At 42.7% G+C, this 21,536-nt stretch overlaps 1 protein-coding gene across 2 annotated transcripts in view; it reads right to left on the bottom strand.

The window, feature by feature from the left end:
• SVEP1 (sushi, von Willebrand factor type A, EGF and pentraxin domain containing 1) overlaps nucleotides 1-21,536 on the bottom strand; it is a 1,471,106-nt gene that overhangs the window by 975,051 nt on the left and 474,519 nt on the right. For both annotated transcript variants that reach the window (XM_069630907.1, XM_069630908.1), the window contains exon 4: nucleotides 543-701. In XM_069630907.1, coding sequence (XP_069487008.1) covers nucleotides 543-701 — 159 coding nt within the window. The remainder of the gene's footprint in view (nucleotides 1-542; nucleotides 702-21,536) is intronic.

Genomic DNA, 21,536 nt, shown 5'->3' with positions numbered 1-21,536 from the left:
CCTGTGTTTTTGGGAAATCATATCTGGATAACATTCAGAGATTACAGGAATCATTTTACTCGTGTTAACTCCCTTAGCCACCCTTGCCCCATTACTCTTTGTTTCCCCCTAACATTTATCTCCTTTCCTACACCATTTGAAGTTGTTTTGAGTATGTCTCTCCGTAGAATCAAGCCAAACCTGCCCAAACCTCTACCATAGTTCCCTGATGGTTTATGAACCTTAGATTCGGTCTGCAAGAGAAATCAGCAGGAACTTCCCAACCTGCCTAAATCTCACTTGGCAATTTACAGGAGTGTGCTGCTATCACTTTTGAGGGATTTCGTCCAGGCTTAGTCAGCAGCTTAGAAGACCATAGAGTATTCCATCTTGTTTGGGTATTGACCAGCTATTGGAGGACAAATGCACAACAACCCATTGGTGGAAGAGGATTTCTGATATTGTTATAATTCCTAGATGGTTAAAGCACATTTACAGTGTTGAAATGTTATAACAATATGGCTTGTTGTCTGCATTTTAAGTGTTAAGTCTGGAAGACTCACCTTCACATGATTGGCGAAAAGCGCGGTATCCCTCCTTGCATATACAATCCTCTGCAGACGTACTACCAGGTGGAGAGGTGTGGCTTTTATCAGGACACGGGAGGCAGGTGCTTAATCCTCCAGGGTAGCCTTCTGGCTTATATGTTCCAGATGGGCAAGCTACAAAAAGAAAATCGTAGCATTAATACCAGGTACTGCTTAATCTCATTAACATCAATGTAAGCAAATAATATTGAATGTACGAAAAAAGCATGTCAGTACATTGCTTTTAATTTTCTAAACAATTTACAGGTGCAGATTTTACAGGTGAATTGGGAGACTTATATTATGTACACCGTCAAAATGTGCTCAACATTATCCTGGATTACGATTTATTGCCTGCACCAGAGTACGCATGGAAATACGCCTTGCCAGAAAAAAGCAAAGCCCATGGTGGGACTGCTCGCTAAGGTTTTAACTGTGTCATGCAATTCTTACCAAATATCGAACGATCATACTTTTGGCCCAAACGTATTCATCTGACCACATGTTATTTCTCAGTACTAAAAGAAAAGTACTGACTATGACTATGGCTCAATGATAATTAGGGTTGGGTCCAGGGTGCAGTCACTCTGGGGAATAGAAATGTTCTCTTTGTATGCCAAAACAACTTGGTTAAAAAATGGTGACCCTTAGTAGCCGGGCAACATGAGGTTTGAATAATTAATTATGCATCCTAGCTATGTAGAGATGCTTGTTTCCCTGTAGCCTGGCTTGGTTTGGTTTTGCTAAGTGAGAGAGCAAGGCATTTTATACTGACTTGATTATAGATATTCCAGATTGTAAAGCCTGATTATCAGCCTCAGCTATATTATGATATGTTTGTCTCAACAATAGCACATTTTCTAAATGTTTATATGAATTCTGCTTCTTTGCCACCACCCCATCTTTCATAATTTAACTCACAAAATTCATGGTAATAGGTAAGCAAACCAAAAACTTGAGAGTAAAGACATATTTGTTGATACCCAGCGGATTTCAATATTTAGCAAGACGACAGAGCCCAGCCATACATTAGCAGGCCTCATTATTGAGCACCAAGAATGTATTTCTGTTAATACTAAGTAAATCGCATTTTATGTTTCTGCCATTTGCATGATCTCTTGGCTCCTATGTCATGCCTCATATCATATAGATACCACCCCAATATAAATCTCCTTCATTTAGCACTTCAAATCAGATCAGGTCTTGAGTCACAGAGGGTTCTCTCTACGAATGTCAATGTTTGCATTGTTCAGCCCAAAAAAAAAATATGTATCTATTATTATAGTTATTTTTCCATAATAATTTATTTTGATAATTTGTCTGCGGTAAGCATAAGAGGAGGAATGAGAAAACTGGTTTCATGTTGAATCCCCCAACAGAACTATTAATAAATAAACACATTAGCGACAAATTCAGATGAGCCCACCTCCCCTTTTGACATATGACACAAGACAAATCGAGTTGAAGAGAAGAATAGTACATTAATAATGGCAGCAGAAGCTCCTTACAATGGAGGTAACCTGCAGCGGTCTGGCTACCCCACTGTTATTTGGTAAGAAGTTATTACATCGACAGGCATTTTTTTCGTGGCGTTTATTACCGAAAATTTTCAGCCGAAAAGAATTATCGAAAAATAAAGGGGATGGGTGGGTAAGGACATAAAAGTGTTTGGTGCGTGTGGGGTATAAGGAGTATAAAATAGGGAACGTGGTGTTCGAAGGACCCCGTTCATATATTAAAAAAACATTAGATGAGTTTTGTTGGCCGAACATTTCCGGCAAAAAAAAGCCTGTCGATCTAAGAACATAGAACCCTGTTATTTCTACCTCTGATGCTGTTCTTGCTTATGTTAATGATGGTGCAGAGGCACAGCTAGGGGTGGGCTTGCGGGGAGGCTATAACCCTTGGTCATTTGGTTGTAGCCCCAGATAGAAGCTCAGGGGTTACAACCAAAAGGCGAGATAGCCCAGAGTCCCGACAGTCCCGAAATTAGCATAGCCCTGGATCTTTAACAGACCTACCAACACCACTGGGTGGTTGCACAGTGCAGGTGCCGACAGGAGGATGCTGATGCAGGAAGGTACACTAGCAGGAGCAGGAGAGATACAGCACTACCTCCTTTTATTGGTTCAATACAGATAATATTGTTTCTATTATTTGAACTTGACAGGTGCATAGGTCTGCTTCTCCTGAAGCTTTTGTTGTACAGATATGGGCTGCGAAGAAATAGTCTTTGTCACTGTGATGGCCAGTGCTGTATTGTGCTTTCACCCAGGCCTGTCCAGAGACTGGGATGATCAGGCGCAGGGGAAACATCCACACAGTTGAGAGCATACAAGAGAACACACCTCATGAGGCATGGGTACGCTCTTGAATGTGGCAGCTAGTTCCAGGACTCCCCCTCACGCTGCCAATTCCTTCATGTGATCAGTGGTCGAAGTGTACGAAAAGAAGTAGTGGAACTATGTTCCCGGCTGGCTTGCCCCCTCCCCCTCAAACTCCATCGCCACACCTCATCCCTTGTGCAATCCAAACCCCCAAACAAACACACCTACTGTTTAAGGAAATGTTCAGTGCTGGGCACTGAAGTGTAAGTTTCAACTTCTTCCTACACTTTTATTTTAAAACTAAACCATACCAGAACGGTTTCATTTTAAAATAAAACTATAGGAACAGTAAAATATTTAAAAAAAAATGTAGAGGAGCACCGCTCCTGCCCACTTCGACCACAGCATATGATGAAAATCTGCTTGCACAAAAGTATTTGTCCAGGCATATTCATTTTTGTGTGACTTTCACAAGCAGAATGCAGTACTTTTTCATGATTCATCATGCACTTGGCATACACAAGTGAATAAAATTGTGTGTGAATTATTCTCATATTTTCTTTATGTTTTGATTTGTTTCCCTACCTTTCAGAGTTCAATCTGATTGGCCAGCAATACGACCTAACTGGGAACCCGGAAATATGCCAGCAGGCACAGCCAGCCCCCACACAAACTGCCTGGGCTGGGATCCTGGATTCCATTATTGAAGAAGCCTGAACTGTGGGCACAACAGCCGCCACAGCAGACTAGGAGAGAAGAAGGGATCAGCAGTGTCCCTCTGAAGCACCAGAGCTTGCACTCCCTTTAAAGATGGCCGCTTCCATCTTTTCATCGGATAGCATCAACCCAGATGCATCCAATCAGAAAACAACGCTCCAGTCACTCACAGAGCTCTTCCCCCTGAAGCACCTGATTGGCCAGCAATGCGAGCTAACTGGTAGCCAGAAATACACTGGTAGGCGCAGCTGGCCCCCACACAAGGCCCCCATTTAAGGCCCATACCTGTCTTGACTGTGGTCTTGGATTCCATTATTGAAGTAGCCCACACTGTGGGCACAACAGCTGCTGCAGCAGACCATGGGAGAAGAAGGGATCAGCAATGTACCACTGAAGCCTCAGAGATCACGCTCCCTTTAAGGATGGTCGCCATCATCTTTTCATGGGATTGCATCAACCCAGAGGCATCCAGACAGCACAAAAGTGCTCCAGCCCTTCATGGAGTTCAGCCACTTGAAAGACCCGATTGTCCAGCAATACAACCTAACTGGGAGCAAGAAATATGCTGACAGGTACAGCCAGCCCCCACACAAGACCCCTACCATACATGTCTGGGCCTGTCAGAGCCAAGAAGGCCATCCGCATCTCTGAGGAAAAAAGTGTGTGTCTCATATCACCTTCCCTTATAGCTGTTTCCTACCAGAATTGTTGCCTCTGCATTGTATATTTCAGCCTACAAGATTTTTCCCTCCATGGGCATGCCCACCTACCCCTAACCTCATCCCTTCATCCCCATCATCATACCCCACCCTACCCAACCTGGACTACAACCAACCTGCCTACAAGATCTCCCATCTACCATGCCTACATACATTAGGGTTGCCCTGGCTCTCCTCACAAACTATGCCTCCCTGCCTACCATACTCCCCCCCACAACATTGGATTGTAGGAACTCTAGCTTATGCTCATGCATTGCCACCCCCTACATGCCCAGCAACAACTAACTATAAGCCATTGTGTACTACCCCACCCTGCACAATCCCGACTCCATCTGCAAACATGCATGTCCCTTAATGGCATATCAATCAAACTTACCCTCCTTAGCACATAACTGTGCACTAGTCAATGCCAGGTCTATCCCGGCACATACCATCAACATCTAAGACCTCATTACCTCCAACAACTTGGGCCTCCTCAAGATCTCTGAAACCTGGCTATACGACGCCTCTGGCCCAGCCTTATCTGTCACCATCCCACCGGGATATACCATCATCCGCAGAGACAGATCTGGTACCAGAGGGAGAGAGTAGCACTGATTGTGAGAGAGACCCCCTCCATAGGAGAAATTAGCACCACCCCATTGCCCAATTCTGAGATTCTCTCCGCTAAAATATCACTCTCCCACACGTCTACCCACGCAATACATCTAATTTACTGCTCCTCTGGCCAAATCATATCCTTCGAAGGGGATCTCGTGCACATGGTATCTGTCAACCTGAAATTTACCTCCAAACTCATACTCCTCAGGGATCTCAACTTCGGTTTCAATGATAAGGATGACATAAATGCCTCTGCCTTAGCTAACTCACTCAATGCCTTAGGTTTCACACCAAAAATACGGCCCCACACATACCCTTGGTCGCACCTTGGACTGGCTGGCAGGCATTAATTGGTCTGTAGTTCATGTAACCTAAAAAAAGGCTGCCACCTCCCAATGCTGGGAGATCTTAAACCCCTATCGCTCACCCACATCAACCCAGCCATCCTATTTGAGCAATACAATGCAGCTTCTTGCTTCTTGCCCAACGTAGAACCAAACACTCGATCCACCACCAGCTCCTCTGATTCCTTGTGAACCCAGCTTGTGGGTTTAACACTGTGCCTGCTACCGTCTGACCTGCTCACATTGGTTTTTGGGCCCCTCCAAGATGGCCTCACTTTTTCTTCGACTGCCTGATGTCCTCCAGCCCTGCCTGACTCCCACCCCCATTGGTTGCCTGGGCCTTCATTGCCCAATCGGAGCAACCAAGAGGCGGGAGCCGACACCATCTACAGGGCCCACGAGGAGGCTGGCTCTTCCATTCACTTCCATGCTTTCGCTGGGCTGATCATCCACAAGTGTGGCTTGGCTGGCCATTTCTTCTAATTTCTACATGCTCCGGAGAGCAAACCAGCCTGCAGGGTAAGCCCTTAAAATCTGTGTGCATTTAAGTGCGTGAAGCGCGATTTAAAAAAAAAACACATTTTTATTTTCGGATTTTGCTGCCCTGGCAGTGCATTGCACACTGAAGCTCCTCTGATTCCTTGTGAACCCAGCTTGTGGGTTAAACACTGTGCCTGCTACATTCTGACCTGCTCACATTGGTTTTTGGGCCACTCCAAGATGGCCTCACCTTTTCTTCGACTGCCTGATGTCCTCTAGCCCTGCCTGACTCCCACCCCCATTAGTTGCCTGGGGCTTCATTGCCCAATTGGAGCAACCGAGAGGCGGGAGCTGGCACCATCTACAAAGGCCCACATCTAAGCCCTTGTCAGCTTCCTTGTTTGCTGTACAGGTCACTAAATGAGACTCCTGCTTCTGCCACAGCCCAACCCTCCCTGAGGCTGCTACCCCTGGACTATTCGGACTACCATGAGTGTTACCACATTTTGCATGGGTTAGTTTTCCCTCCCTCTTATGTACTCACCTGAATGCCGTTACCATACTCACCCTCACCATCTCACTCCCATTTTTATTTCCTTAACCACTGGGCCCTCTTTTAAATTGGACTTGGGTGTGTTTTTGCATTTAACTGGAAAGTCAAACTTGGGTGTGTTTTTGCATTTAAATTGGAAAATCAAACTTGGGTGTGTTTTTGCATTTAACTGGAAAGTCAAACTTGGGTGTGTTTTTGCATTTGACTGGAAAGTCAAACTTGGGTGTGTTTTTGCATTTAACTGGAAAGTCAAACTTGGGGGTGTTTTTGGATTTAACTGGAAACTCAAACTTGGGTGTGTTTTGCATTTAACTATGGCCACTGATTGTTACCTGCTAGCCCAGTGACTGCTTTATACTGCTGTACTTGCTTACTCCTCCCTCTGCCTCCTCTCTTCTCACTCATGGCGCTTTCTGTTTCTCCCATCTATTCCAACTGCTTCTCTATCAACTATCCTTCCCTTCTCACTAAGTCTGGAAAGAAGTAGTTCAAAAAGGATATCTTGGCCTCAAACCCTGGTCTCCCCATCGCTGATACTTATACCAGCCCCTCTTTCAGACAGACCCTCACCGACATCCTCTTTGTTGTTCCTTCGCCAGATCTATGGACCCCCCATATGATCTCTGTGCTCTGTCCTGCCTCCTCCTCTCCCATTAACAGTGGCACTCTCTGGGATGTCCTCATGGCCTCATTCGACTCCTCCAGAGTCATCCTTAATGTCTACCTAAACGGCACTGTCATGGTCCAAGGTCCCCAGGCCAATCTCCTCCTCTTTGATAGGCGGTTCCCTCGCCTCATCAACTTTCTTTCATCTATGTCTGTCCCCTTCTCTCTTTCCTTGGCTACCTTGCCCACTCTTCACTCCTCCTCTGCCCCTCTTCAAGGCAACTCCACAACTCCACAGGGCGTACCTCTGATTTGTACCCCTCCCCAGAAGTTCTTCAAGGCCGGCAACCTTCTTCACCTTGCCACTCTCAACTCTTGCTCTGCTGTCAAAAACTCCTCTGACATCTGCCACCTCCTTGAAGAACTAGACCTTGATGTCCTCGGTCTTACGGAGACATGGTTCATGGCCAGCTCTGTCACGAGCTTTGACACTCTGCTCCCTGATGGTTACAAGATCCTCTCCGCACCCAGATCCACCCGGCCCGGAGGGGGTGTAGCCATGATCTTTCCAGAATGGATTCCTCCTGCCACCATCATTCCCACTCAGATTTACTCTGCCTTTGAATGCCTTGTCTGCAGGCTCTCAATCTCTACTAGCCACTCTCTTACTGTTGCTACTATCTACCGGCCCCCTGGGCAAATCACTTCTTTTCTTTCTGAGTGGGCTGACCTCTCCTCCTCCCTCCTGACCTCTACCACTCAACTCCTCCTCCTTGTTGACCTCAACATCCACCTAGATTCTGCCTGTCCCTCATCTCTGCTCTTTCGCGACCTTTGCAATTCCCTCTCACTCTCTATCCTCCCCTCTGGCCCAACACACTCTGCTGGACACACACTCGATGTCTTGATCTCCTCAGGCCTCCCCTTTCTATCCCTCTGACCACTCCTCTATCCTGCAGGGACCACTGCCTTCTCTCCTCGCATCTCTCACTCTCTTCCCCCAAGCCAAGCTCACACCTACACTGCCACCTACCTTCTTGGACATCCGTCCTATGAAGTGTGTGCCAGTTGAGGCTTTCGCTGCCACCTTCTCTCCCCCCTCTCTTCCTCCAGCTAACTCACACCCGGACACAACCCTTTCCCTTCTCTACTCTTCCATTTCTATTACTCTTGATGCTCTTGCCCCTGTAATGAGGATCCGCCTGAAGTCTAAAGCCAAGTGTAACTCCTGGTATGACTCCGACCTTGCTACACTTAAACGTAAGTGTAGGGTGGCTGAGAGGAAATGGAGGGCTTCTTGTTCATCCTCTGACAAACTGGCCTGTCGCCAGCTCCAAAGGCAATACAGACTCTCTGTTCGCACCAAAAAGAGAGTCCACATTCAAGCCCGTGTCTCTGCAGCATCTAACAACTCGGCTGAACTCTTTAAAATCTGCAAGGAGCTTGCCAACCCTGCTGCAGTCTCTACCCATCCTCTTGCCTCCTAGGCTCTCTGCAATGACCTTGCCTCTCACTTTATCTCCAAAACCCAGGACATCTTATCCACCCTCTCCTCCCCTCCCCTTCCTATTCCCCCTCAGTCTGCACTTGCTAACCCACCTTTCCCCCTTTAACCACCCCCTCCCTCCTTCTCTTCCTTTCCTCTCTTCTCCCCTGATGAGGTCGTTAGACAAGCCCGATCTATGAAAGCCTCATCAAAACAAGTTCATCCCTGTTCCTCTAAAACCATCAAGGACCACATTGACACCCTCGCCCCAGCCCTTACTGATTTCGATAACCATTCCTTTGCCTCAGGATCCTTCCCCTCCCCTCTGAAACACTCCCTTGTGCATCCTCTTCTGAAGAAACCCTTTGGGCATCCTTCCTGTCCTGCTAACTATCGCCCAATCTCCATTACTCCCTTTCTGGGCAAACTCCTGGAAAAGCTGGCCATCTCCCAGCTTAACCTTCATTCTGATTCTGTTGGCTATCTCCATGACCACCAGTCTGGTTTCAGAGCGGCTAGAAGTACGGAAACTGCTCTCCTGAACATCCGTGAAGATCTGCTCTCCAACCTTGACTCTTACTTTCCCTCTGTCCTCATCCTACTCAATCTCTCTTCTGCCTTTGACACGGTCAACCATCCCATCCTGCTCAACCGTCTCCAGGAGAACCTGGGTATCACTGATCAGGCTCTAGCCTGGCTGACCTCTTTCCTTTCTGATCGACCTTCCCAAGTCCAACTGGGATCCTTCCTATCATCTATCTTCCTCTCTACCTGTGGTGTTCCCCAGGGGTCTAACCTCTCGTCCTGGCTTTTCAACCAATACCTGGCAACATTTGCCCACTGCATTGTCACTCTATGCTCACATTTCCAGTGCTACGCTGACGACACTGAAATCATTTTCAGGCTGCCCTCGGCCACCTCCTCTCCCTCACTTATCTCGGATTGCCAAACTGCCATTCAAGATTGGTGTGCTGCCAATGATCTTTGCCTGAATGCCAGCAAGACTGAGATCCTCCGCATCGGCACACCTTCTCCATCCTTTCCCCTCTCTCTCTGGCCGGCCTCTCTTGGCCCTTCTCCCATCCCCACCTGCGAGGCTAAGAACCTCAGGGTCATCTTTGACTCCACACTTTCCTTCTCCTCCCACATCTCAGATGTCTCTAAAAAGTAAAACTTCCTACTGCACCTCCTCAGAGGTACTCTTCCTTTCCTCTCCTTCGCCCAGACGCTCACTGTCTCCCAAGCTATGGTTCTCTCTAGGTTGGACTATTGTAACAGCCTTTTTCTAAAGTGACCTGCCTCTACTCTTCGCCCTCTTCAACTAATCCACAACAGGACTGCAAGACTTGTCCTTGGCCTCAAGCCCTCAGATCGTATATCTCCAGCTCTGAAAACTCTCTACATTGGCTCCCAGTGGTTGCAAGGATCACATTTAAAACCCTCTGCATTGTCCACAAGGCTTTCTGGGGCCTGGGCCCAAAATACCTTCAGCTATCCCTACACAAATACCTCCCCTCTCGAGCCCTTCGCTCCACTACCTCCCTCAGGATCAGTCACATTTCAAAGAAATGAGCTGGGGGGAGATCTCTGTCTTTGGCTGGGGCCTCCCTCTGGAATAGCCTCCCTGCCACTCTAAAACTTGAGAAGAACCATCTCCAGCACCTCAAGACCTTCCTCTTTGTATCTGCCTTTGCTCCCCCTCTGCCCTGCTGATCCGCTCTCTTTGCACTGTGCACCTGGCCACCCTCTGTCCCCCGGGCCCAGGTACCATCTCACCCTGCCATCCTTCTGCACTGCCTCCTGGCCAACCCTTGCACTGGGGACTGTACCTGTAACCCCCACAGTCCCCCACACCTCATTTTTCTTCTTTTATGCACTTATCAGACTTACCCAGTTCTGCTGCCGTAAACACAGCTCTTGCCACTTGCTGACCGCACTCCCTCTGTTATTGCTTCATTATCTATTTATTTGTATTTATTATTATTTATCTGTTCTCCTCTGCTCTGCACTTTCCACTCTCCCCCTTCCATGCACTTTTCTCCTTTCCCTTTCCCATGCACTTCCACGTTCTCAATGTCACTGGGCCTAGTAAGATCGTTGTTTTGTTTCTCCCCGGTTTCCCCTCCCTTGCCTTGTCACGCTCTGAAACACTTGTGTACGAGCGCGATACAAATAAAATATCATATCATATCATAACTCATGGTACACGCCGACTTACAAGCTTTCTGCCCCAAGAAGTACATGGCTGAGTCCAAATGGAGGAAGATCCATTCAGATGCTGACAAAACCTACTTCTCTACCACAGTGAAAACGTACAAACAGGCTATACTTAAGGTTAAAGTTACAATATATAACATCAGAATATCCAATGCAAAGCCAAATACTCATGAGCTTTTCACCATCCTGTGAAAGTTGTAAACACATACCTCTGCGCTTCCCACCTCATTAAAGAAGTGGACTGGTGCACTAACATTCAAGCCGCTTTCTCAGACAAAAGAAGAAAATCTAAATAAACAAGCTACCACCAGTATCGCACCACAACAAACCGACACAAACCTTCATTAAGCAACACCACCAGCCTTTCCACCATTCTGTTTCCACCCCGTATTTGAGGCAGACGTGACTCTCATTATGAAAGGCTTTAAACAATCCCACTGTAAAGGAGATGTATACCAAGCCGCAGTCATTAAAGACATCACAGATGCTCTCAAACCCATCATCAGAGCCATTATCAGCACCTCTTTCTCTGCCTGTTTGGCCCCCCCCCAATCTGAAGGGAGCCTGGGCCCACCCTCTCCTCAAAAAACATCTCTGGACCCTTCCCTCTCCACCAACTACAGACCCAGCACCACTGTTGCATACATCCTAAAGATACAAGACAGAGCAGCCTATCTACAGATCCAACTTTAGTCTAGCCACATCTATGGCACAGATTCTGCACTCCTTGACCTAAAAAAACAGCTAGATGAAATTAAGGATGCAGGTATACTGGTCCTTCTACTACTCCTAGATCTGTCTAAAGCCATCAAGCTGGTGGCCCAAAAAATCCTGTACCAGCGCCTAACCTCTGCTGTCAACTTCCCACCAGAAGCAACTAATGGGATCACGCCTTGAAACACTTGTGTATAGGCACGTTATAAATGCAAAATCATATCATATCATATCATATCCTTCTTGGCTGACAGAAACATGACAGTCTTTGCAGAAAACACCTCGGCCCCTCATCATCCATATCATACAGCATATTCCAAGGATGATGTGTCTCCCCCGCTCTTTACATTATCTACACCAAACCTCTCTTTGACCACCCAGATACTGGGGTGTCTCTGATACTAACTACGTGGATGACATACAAATTCTCCTTCCCCTTACAGGAAACTACACTAAGGACTCTGCCTCTCTATGCTCAACTTTCCAGACTATCCAGTCCTGAATGGCTTCACACCTACTTTGCCTTAATGACGACAAAACAGAAATCCTCCTCACTGGCTCGCAATCTCTGGTCAACATACTAGACGCCATGTACCGCTCCTTTACCATCGACGGTATCACCATCCCCATCGCCCCAGCTGTAAAAACACAAGATTTACCTAGATGTTGCCCTTACCTTAACTCATCTGGTCAGTGCCGTTGCTTCTTCTGCTGTCCACGCAACAAAACTCATCAATGCAAGCAGTCAATTTCTATCCACTAAAAGCTGCCTCACTATCGCGAGAGCATCATAGGATCCAGACTTGACTATTTCAACGCACTATTTGCAGATACCTCCTTACGCAATATCAACAAACTACAATTTATACTGAAAAAATGCCCTTCAAGCTGTATTAAATTTGCTCAGACATGAGCACATCTCAGCTGCCAGAAGAAACGTTCATCAGCTCCCCAAACAGGAGCCTATCACCTTCAATGCTATATCCATCACCCACTGTTGCCTCAGTAACACTGCCCAACCATACTTTTATCAAGAAATTATGAAATTTCATTCCACAAGAACAGTCATTCCACCTATGCCCACTGTCTCATTACTGGATTTAGCCACGTAAGGGCCGGTGGGGCCAGCTTCCCGGTCATCGCCACCAAGCTCTGGAATCCAATGCCGCCGTCCCGCGATCTAAACAATCATACTGGACCTTTTTTTTATCTTTTAACTAAATCATTCCATGACATGCAATGCAGTGATGGTTGCTGTAATTTAAATCAACACAGCAAAATCTAGTTTTTAATAAATATGTATTCATTATGTTTCAAAGATACAGTGTAGATGGTAGGAAAAGTAACATGTCAATAATGAATTATAAATGTGGTCAAGTTTCTGTTGGCAAGAAAGTTTTTAAAATGTGTAAAATAATTTTTCATGAAGGAGCATCCATTGAATGTGGACATTTCACAACATGGGCACGTACAGAAGAACAGTGGCTTGTTTGTAATGACTCTATAGTCACATACCAAGCTAGATTACCAAAGGGTTTAAAGAATGCTTACTTAATGTTGTTAGAACCAAAGTTTTTAAATATATGTGTAATATGCTTGTGAATATAAACATGCAAAATCAAAGTTTGAAAGGGAAGAATAGTGTAATAAGTGTTTTATATAAAGTAGGAGATGGATTGGTACTATGATCTACTTTATAAATAGTGTGAAATAAATGTAATGGTAATATTCTGAAGCGTATATAAACTAAAAGAGAACATAGAATTCTGCAATCTTCTACTTCTATTGTATTGCTTAAAACACTGTATATTTTAATATGTACACATGTTCCCTATATGTACTAGGTTACATGAATGGTTCCATGAACATTATTTTGAGAGTGAGGGTGTGTAGAAAGGCGTGACTGTTTATATATGAAACAAGTAAACAGTAGGTTGTAGATACAAAAACCATGTAGTACAATGTTTAAAAAAGAAAGACAGTGTAACTACTGATACAAGTTTTAGGGAACAATTTAGGTATACTGTGTTTATTTATTATGTGTATAGGTGGTGAAAATAAGTATGCACACAATGTGTTTTTTTAAAGTATTCTAAATTAAATAAAAAAATAAAATACCTTACTGAAAGGGTACGTTTGTTGAATGTATAAATACATTCTGTATGCAGTGTGAGGTTTTCAGAAAAGTTGTCCAATTTATCCAGTAATTAAACTGTGCATGTTTTTCTATTTTGTATGTCAGGTTTAAGAAATTTGTCGCTAGCTTCTTAGGTGTGTTGGTGGCCAGAAAAGGATGCACATCAAATTATGAAATACATTATTAAATGGCAATGAAGATATAATGTTTATAATTTAGAATGCATATTTATATGGTAAAAAAAAGTATTGCACATTGCGTGCAACTATCAGTGCAAATAGAAGTTTAAACAAAAATTCATAGTTTTTAAGAAATTTAAATATGATCTGCACATTATAAAATGTAATTATCTACTTCTCAGGTGTGTAGGTGGCCAAACAAAGGACGCACACAGATTTTATAAGAAGTATGGAAATTACATGTTAGGATATTAGTGTAGATTTTGCTAAGTGTTAATATGTTTACACACAAACGTTTTTATTGTCTACTTGGTATGTGAAATATAGGTATGACTATTCTTTAAAAAGATTAATACTCGAAATAATGTCACACTGTTGTCAAGTCTTCATTTATTTATTTGTAAAACTGAAGACATAATTAGGTTGTATGTCTTGGTTTCCTGGTTAAGGTTGCATACATTAATATGTGAATTTGTCATCATTTAATATTAAATAATGTTTGTACAGTATTTGAACATATCTTCATTGCAGTGAAATGGCTTTATTAGTGCAAGAACTGTTGATATTGTGGGCAAATCCTTTTAGAATTTGCTGATGCAAACCCCAGTTTGTAGTTACTTAAATGGTTCGCATAGTTGAAGTGATAATACTGCATTTTCTTCCTATACTGTATTTCTGAAGGGTGTTTTTTTATTACAATGTTTATTTTACATGTTAAATACATATACTTGTAGAAAGTGAGATAGTGTATAATTTGTATATTTATATATAATTATTTTAGAATAGTTAAAATAAATGAAGCATGGTTAATGTGTACAACCTGGTAATGGTTGTGTACTGGGAATACAACCAGTATTCACTTGGTACCATTATGAAACAAAACATAAATAATTTTATTTTATTTTGTTATAAACTGCATTTCATTTTGTTTCAGAGTTACTAATATGGAAAAAAGAAGAGAACATGAATAAAGGTATTTGGTAAGTTATTTGATCAATCTGAATAAACAATCTATAATGCAGATATGTACAAACACAGAGTTGCATATATTTTTTATATTCATTTTGTTAGCCCTGGCTTTAGCATCAGCCAATGAATTGCAGGATTTTGCTTACGTAGCTAAAGCGATCAATGACAAGGGTGCTTGTATTCGCGCTAAACTTCTTCACCTGTTAGCAGTGCCACCGCAATTACAAACAAACAAACAATTGGGGGATTTTGATTACTGCAACTGCATAAATTAAATTGCAATTGAAATTGTCATATATTTCTGCAGTTAGTGTTCAATTTTATAATATAATTTTAAGTATTTTTATTTTTTTTTATTTTAGAAAGATAGGGGGAAGAAATTGCCACTTGATCCTGAGTCGGTAAAAGAACAGTCTCTGCAGTTGTCACTGCTGTTAAAGTTGAGGTTTCAATTCCAGTTGGTGATTTTGTTGCACTGATGGACAAAGGTTCTGCTGGTGGTGCTGATTTTTGTCTACGCAAGGAATGGGACCCATGCATTTTTCTTTTATGATGCTTGTGTGCTTTTATATAATCATCATTCGCATCATCTTAGTAGACTTGCACTAGATGGTTAATGATTATAGATGTTCCGAGGCTTTGCGATGGAACATTGGAAAGTCCACGGCATATAGTTTCATTGCAGAATGTGCAAAGTACCTCATCTGCCTCTTTACTAGAACAGTGTTGTTTGACTTGGAAGAAGTGCCAACTGTCATCAGTGGTTTTCATTCCAGTTGCCTTCTTCTTTGTTGGCAATATATTTGGAACCCAATTGATAACATCATCATCACTGCTGTTACTGTTGTGGTTGGGCATGTTGGAATGTCCATAGTAGGAGGAATATGTGACATAATAAAAATGACAACACGAAAAAGACAATGCATCAAAAAATTGAAAAAATAAAAAAAAACAAAAGTAAAAAAAAAATGTATTGAACCAATCACAAGACAATGGAAAATAGGATTAGGTGAAAACTGGATAAAAAGGATGAAGAATGTAAGGGGTAAAGTGCCAGACATGCTTGCAGTTACTCAGAAACCCTATCACCAGCAAGTACAGAAAGCAATGATAAATGTACATTTCTTTTTTAAGGGTGTGGTGATTATTTCCAGCGGATTGAACAGTCTTGTTGTACACGTGGATGTCGTCATACGGTGTATGCATACCCACATCAATACATCTCAACATCTGATTGGATAGTTCGATCACGTGCATAAAAGTCACGTGTAGGCGCAGAGCTGGAGCACGTGATTTCATTGGCTGGTGCATTATCCACAAAGTTGCATAGCCGCGTTAAAGCATTTTGACATCCTATTGGCTCATTTTGCATGCGCGGGTTACGTGAAACGGCATAGGCGTACACGCGTCAATACATTGCAACATGTGATTGAATCATTCATTTATGTGCCTAAAAGTCAAGTGTAGGCGCAGAGCTGCAGCACGTGATATGATTGGCTGGTGGATTAGGCGCAAAGGTCTGCAGCTGCGTTGAAGAATGTCAATGTCCTATTAGCTCATTTCATGCTTCTTTGGTAGGTGTGGCTATAAAACCTTTTTTTTTTTAAATATACATATATATTCATGGAAAAAGGTTCAGTTGCAGGGATGTTAAGGTGAGTAATACATTGTAAAGGAAAAACTTTAGTTGCAGTGACGTTAAGGTGAGAACTTAACATAACAAACCCATGAAATTCAGATAAAGCCACCTTAACTCTGCGCCCCCCTATTGTGCATGCTATGACAACAATGATGACAACACAGATCACATCACTGATGATATCACTAATTACATTACAACAGTAACTTACATTAAGCATGGCCTTCAGCCATGGTCAGTGTGCATGGCCAAATATATGTTATCACATGAATGGGTACTAGTCATGGCCTTCAGTTATGGACAGCGGTCTCAACCTTCACCCATGTGCATGGAATATTTTAAAACACTAACAAGCTACCAACCATAGATTTTGGTATTTACCAGTGCATCCAGATTTCAACTGTGTCTACTGTATATTATATACACTGATCAGTCATTAGACATTGGCTTTAGCACAATACAGGCCAGTGGCCACATCTCCGTCTGTGCCTACTATACATTCTAATATATAAATGGGCCACTAGCCATGGCCTCTGACCATGAGCAGTTTGTACATCTGGTGGCCATGTCCACTGTGTATTTTAAAATATTAACATGCCATAAGCGATGAACTTTGGATGTGCCCACTATGTATTATACAACATTAAGCAGTCTCTATCTATATCCTTCGGCCGTGCTCACTGTGTATTATATACACTAACCAGCCAGTAGTCATGGTCATCAACACAATACTAGCCAGTGGCCACGCCCTTTGGCTGTGCCGACTGTATATTCTAATATACAAATTGTCCACTTGTCATGACCTTTCACCTTGAGCAGTTTGTACATCTTTTGGCCATGTCCACTGTAAATAAAATGCAATAAGTGATGGCCTTAGGCTGGGCCCACTGTGCATTACACAACACTAACCAGCCACTAACTTTGGCCTTTGGCCGTGCCCACTGTATAATATACACAATAACCAGCCACTAGCCACTAGGTGCACAGATTTAATTTGGCAGCTTACATCTTCTTCTTGAAGTCAGAGTGGTTCCAACTCAATGGTAGGAGTTGGAAGAATCCAGGTTTATAGGCCTTCTGGTTCATAAATGGTTCACAGCAGGCTCCAGGGGTGGTCTCTTTGTAGGGTAAACAAGGGATGGGTTAGAAGAGTGGAAGGAAATTCGACAGAAGGGCCCCAGTGTGTTCTGGAAGAAGCCAAAAGAGACTCAGGGCAGCTAGAGGGCCAGTCAATGACATGAATGAAGTTTGGAGGCAGGGGTTTCTAACATAAGGATTTAACTGTGAAATGAGTCAAGATAAAAGGAGAAATGATGATGCAGTTAGAGGATGTCTCCTAGTAGAGTAGTGTGTTGAGGTTTTTCTCAGAAGAGACAAGGGTTTCCCTGGAGTCTCAATTCTAGGGCAGATTGTTCCATGTCAAGGGTCCTAAGACTCTTTTTCTGATTCCTACTTTGTGTTTCTGTTTGAATATCAGAAAACTTTCCTGTTCTACATTGTTTTTACTGTCTGGAGCACACCAAACCTATTGAAAATCTATACATGTTGGCATTCTCATACTCCAGGTACCCAGCATAATACCTATGTGCATCCACAAGAGAATTGACTTATTTTGGAAACTGACTGAAAAAATCCAAAAAAAGGCAATAATGTGTGACGCCTCATGCCTAGACATTCATAGAGGAATATGGTTGGTTTCCATCTCAGATTCCTTAAGGCAGGAGCATACAAGTCACCATGAGCCAAACCCACTCTAAGTTTTAAGGATATCCACAAAGATGCATTTTAAAATGGTGTATCTGCATTCACATGGTGAGTGGTTATCCTGAGAACCTGGTGTGGTTGGTGCTATCAGGTACCAGATTTGCAGACCCCTGCTTTCGGGTAGTGCAGAGTTTTCACATATATAGTTACATAACAGTATCCAATAGAACTTGGGTTTGCATATGTCAGGAAAGGTTAATACAGTCTTATTGTAAAGGGTTAATTCTAAAATGTATTACCGGTACTGATTCTGCATTAGTGCCAATTGGTATCCCAAACCTATACCTACAAATGCACTATATATGTCTGGGACCACCATTGTGAGGAGATACAGGGTAATACATCATGTGGCACATATTTCCAACTGACATGTTCTTGCAAGAGAAAGCTAGAAGGAAAATACTGTCAATCTTAATAATATCAAGAAAAATACATTTGCCACTTTATACATGTTTTCTCCACTGAAACATCACAAGCATAGAATTCTACTGTCAACCAAAACATTTTTGCACTGTGCAGAATCGTTATCTTTTTTTCTTAGTTTCTTTATGAACCTCAGGATGACGAATGTCACCGTTCACCAATAGAATGATGTACAGGAGCAGCAAATCTGCCATGATTTACAAATACATATATGTATTAAATTAGTGGCTCTGAATCCAAACCCATAAGAACAAATGGTTCACATTTTATGAGTCCCATACACATGCCTACTCTAGATAGAGTTTCTTGGTGGTTCGAGTCATCAGAGGCATTAATGTAATCTGTACATGTATTTGTAAATCATGGCAGAATCAGTGGCTATGGTACCTCATTAGACTCCCATTGTCAGCCTTGGGGAATTCAGGGCACCATTTCATTTTTTAGAGTTGTGTGGCTGTATTTACTCTATCTGTGAAGAACAACCTTTAATTGAAAATTAAGGCATCATCATATCCCCCTTTGCATACATTAAACTGGTATCCATGTGAAGATTACATCAATAAATAGTAGTAAAGGTTATAAATATTTCATAGCAACATTTTAGAACACATTTCTGGTTCCTGAGTGTCACACTATCTAGCATTGTGGGGGTTAAAATACAAGAGTTGAGAGAACATACTCAGAAAATAGGCAATGGACATAAAACACTTCATAGAGAAGTAAAGAAATACATAGATTGGTGCATAAAATACTGCATCAAATGACTGTCTGAGATGAGGACTGCTGTCCTGCAGCAGTACACAGACGATTAGAGGCTAAAACACATACTCAGCCCTCACACTATTACAAACCAACAGTTATCCCAATTACGAAGGTGAAACAGACAGAGTCAAGCGATATATATTCTTCAACTTTGTGTCATAACATGGGCTGAGGGCAGGCTATACTCTTAAAATGGGTGTGAATGTTAAGGCAGTAGCAATCTAAAGAGCAATAGTACAAGAATTCTAAATAAAGGAATGTCCAATTAAGGCAGGAAGCCTGGGTTTAGGTGACAACACCACAAGCCGTGAGTGGAGGACTCCCCCTCCATCGGAGGGTGAACGGGGAATCTAATGCACCAGTACGTTGATGCCTAACTTTCTTGCATGTGCTTCTGTGGTTTTTCTGCCCTTGCCTGCTATTCAGCATGCCTTATGGTAACTTACCATGTTGCATTAAGGAGCCCAAAGCCTTGATTTTATTATTTGCAAATGCTGCCAGCGAGGAACATCCAGTGCTATTAATTCATAATACATGATGATGTCACAGTTGCACATGGAAAGTAAATGTTGAGAACAAGTTCAGTCTCTTTTTTGCGAAACACAGAAAGCGAGTAGCAACTACAAGAATATCACTGTTCCGCAAAGCAATGTAGGAAATAATGAGACTGTTTTACTAACGGAACTGGAGAACCTACAGAAGAGAGAAATAAGCAAATGGTGGGAGGAACATTAATTGCAGAATTATATAGATGTAGGCAGAATTCCACAAGATCTCTGAATCCTCACCTGAGCCTGCTTTGAGGAGCAAGATCCAGAAATGTTACGTGAATGGGGTGATTCCACTAACATATGTTCAGTGCAATTTCTGAATATTCTATTCAAATACGCCCGCATTGATCGACAGAAGACCCTGATCAGAATAGAGGAGGTGACTGCATTGCTTTCACACATTGAAACAAGTGAAGAAGGGCACAAATTATAAATCAGTATAGAAGGGGCCCTACACATTTTCGAAGGTGAAGTCAAACTCAGGAAGCAACACAAGTTCCTTAGAGATAAGGAAGATTATGAAAAAGATCAAGTTTATACCTTTGTATGCCATTTCTATTTTTTAAGAAAAACCACTATGACTGAAGTAGCAACACATGACAGCATAACGCCCTCCTCGAGTGAAGTTGCCTCAACCACAGACTCTGAAGCTAAGAATAGTGAAAGTGAACAGCCTCTCAGAAGAATACATTTTGTAGAGGAGATGAGACTGTTTGGAATAGATGGCCGAAAGAGCAACAGACAAATTGAGGAAGAGGCAGAGGCTGAGGCATACTAGTGGGACAAAAAGGAAGAGGAAAACAAGGCGGGACAGCAGATCAAGCGCATCTGATACAGACAAGGCAGTCAGGTCGACTCACTCTGGCAAAAAAAATTGCAAAATAAGTACTGTTAATGGAGATAAATGCATTATAAATCTTTCCAATCATGTATTGACATAAGAACAATATAAAGTCCTCAAATATGGCTTCAATTTTTGCCCTATGGCATATTTTGATTATGCCAAAACTAGGATTGACTTTGACAAATATATGCGGAAAATCGGGTTAAAAAGTGTTTTCTGTTTGAATCCACCTAAAGCCAGACTTAACATCAATCTGAAAGGGAATACAGAAGTAGCTATATTCATATATAGATCATAGCATTCTACTGGACTTGGAACATTTATAATCCGGGGCCTTGATAGACGCAGTGGCTCCCAAAACTTAACTTGGATATGTTAAACTTCAGTATGAATTGGCCTGCGAAGAGCAAATTATAGAACAAATCCATATTTAATCCGCTGGTTCAACCAGGTGGGCACGTTGAAGCCTCTCAGGACTTGGTCATACATGATCTTAAGAAGGCCGGCTACAACAAAGTCATACAAAGAATAATTTTACCAAAAAAGAGAGGAACATTCTTAGAATAACAGGATCTCCCTGTCTGTATCATTCACACTCCAGATAGGGGCACACATATAGCCATCCAAAATAAAATTGATTATGCCATGGAAGCCAAACAACAATTATCTGATAGTCGGTGTTACAAGAAATTAGATTTTGAACCATCATTTGAGATTAATTTAAAAGTGACTACCTTACTTTCCATTTGGACAAAGAAGGGCATCTTGATCAGGATGACTGCAACTATCTTTACATCAAGTTCCCCATAATACCTACAATGTATCTTCTGCCCACATTGCATAAGAACAAGATGAAACCTCTGGGTAGACCTACAGTGACCCTAAATGGAGCATTATTGGAAAACATTTCAAAATATGTTGATGAAACTTCGCTTCCTC

Source organism: Ambystoma mexicanum, chromosome 6q (genome assembly GCF_040938575.1).
Source record: "Ambystoma mexicanum isolate Mex_15411 chromosome 6q, UKY_AmexF1_1, whole genome shotgun sequence".
NCBI classification, from domain to species: domain Eukaryota; kingdom Metazoa; phylum Chordata; class Amphibia; order Caudata; family Ambystomatidae; genus Ambystoma; species Ambystoma mexicanum.
The sequence above is the reverse complement of the archived record's forward strand: the minus strand, read 5'-3'. Positions and strand labels throughout refer to the sequence as shown.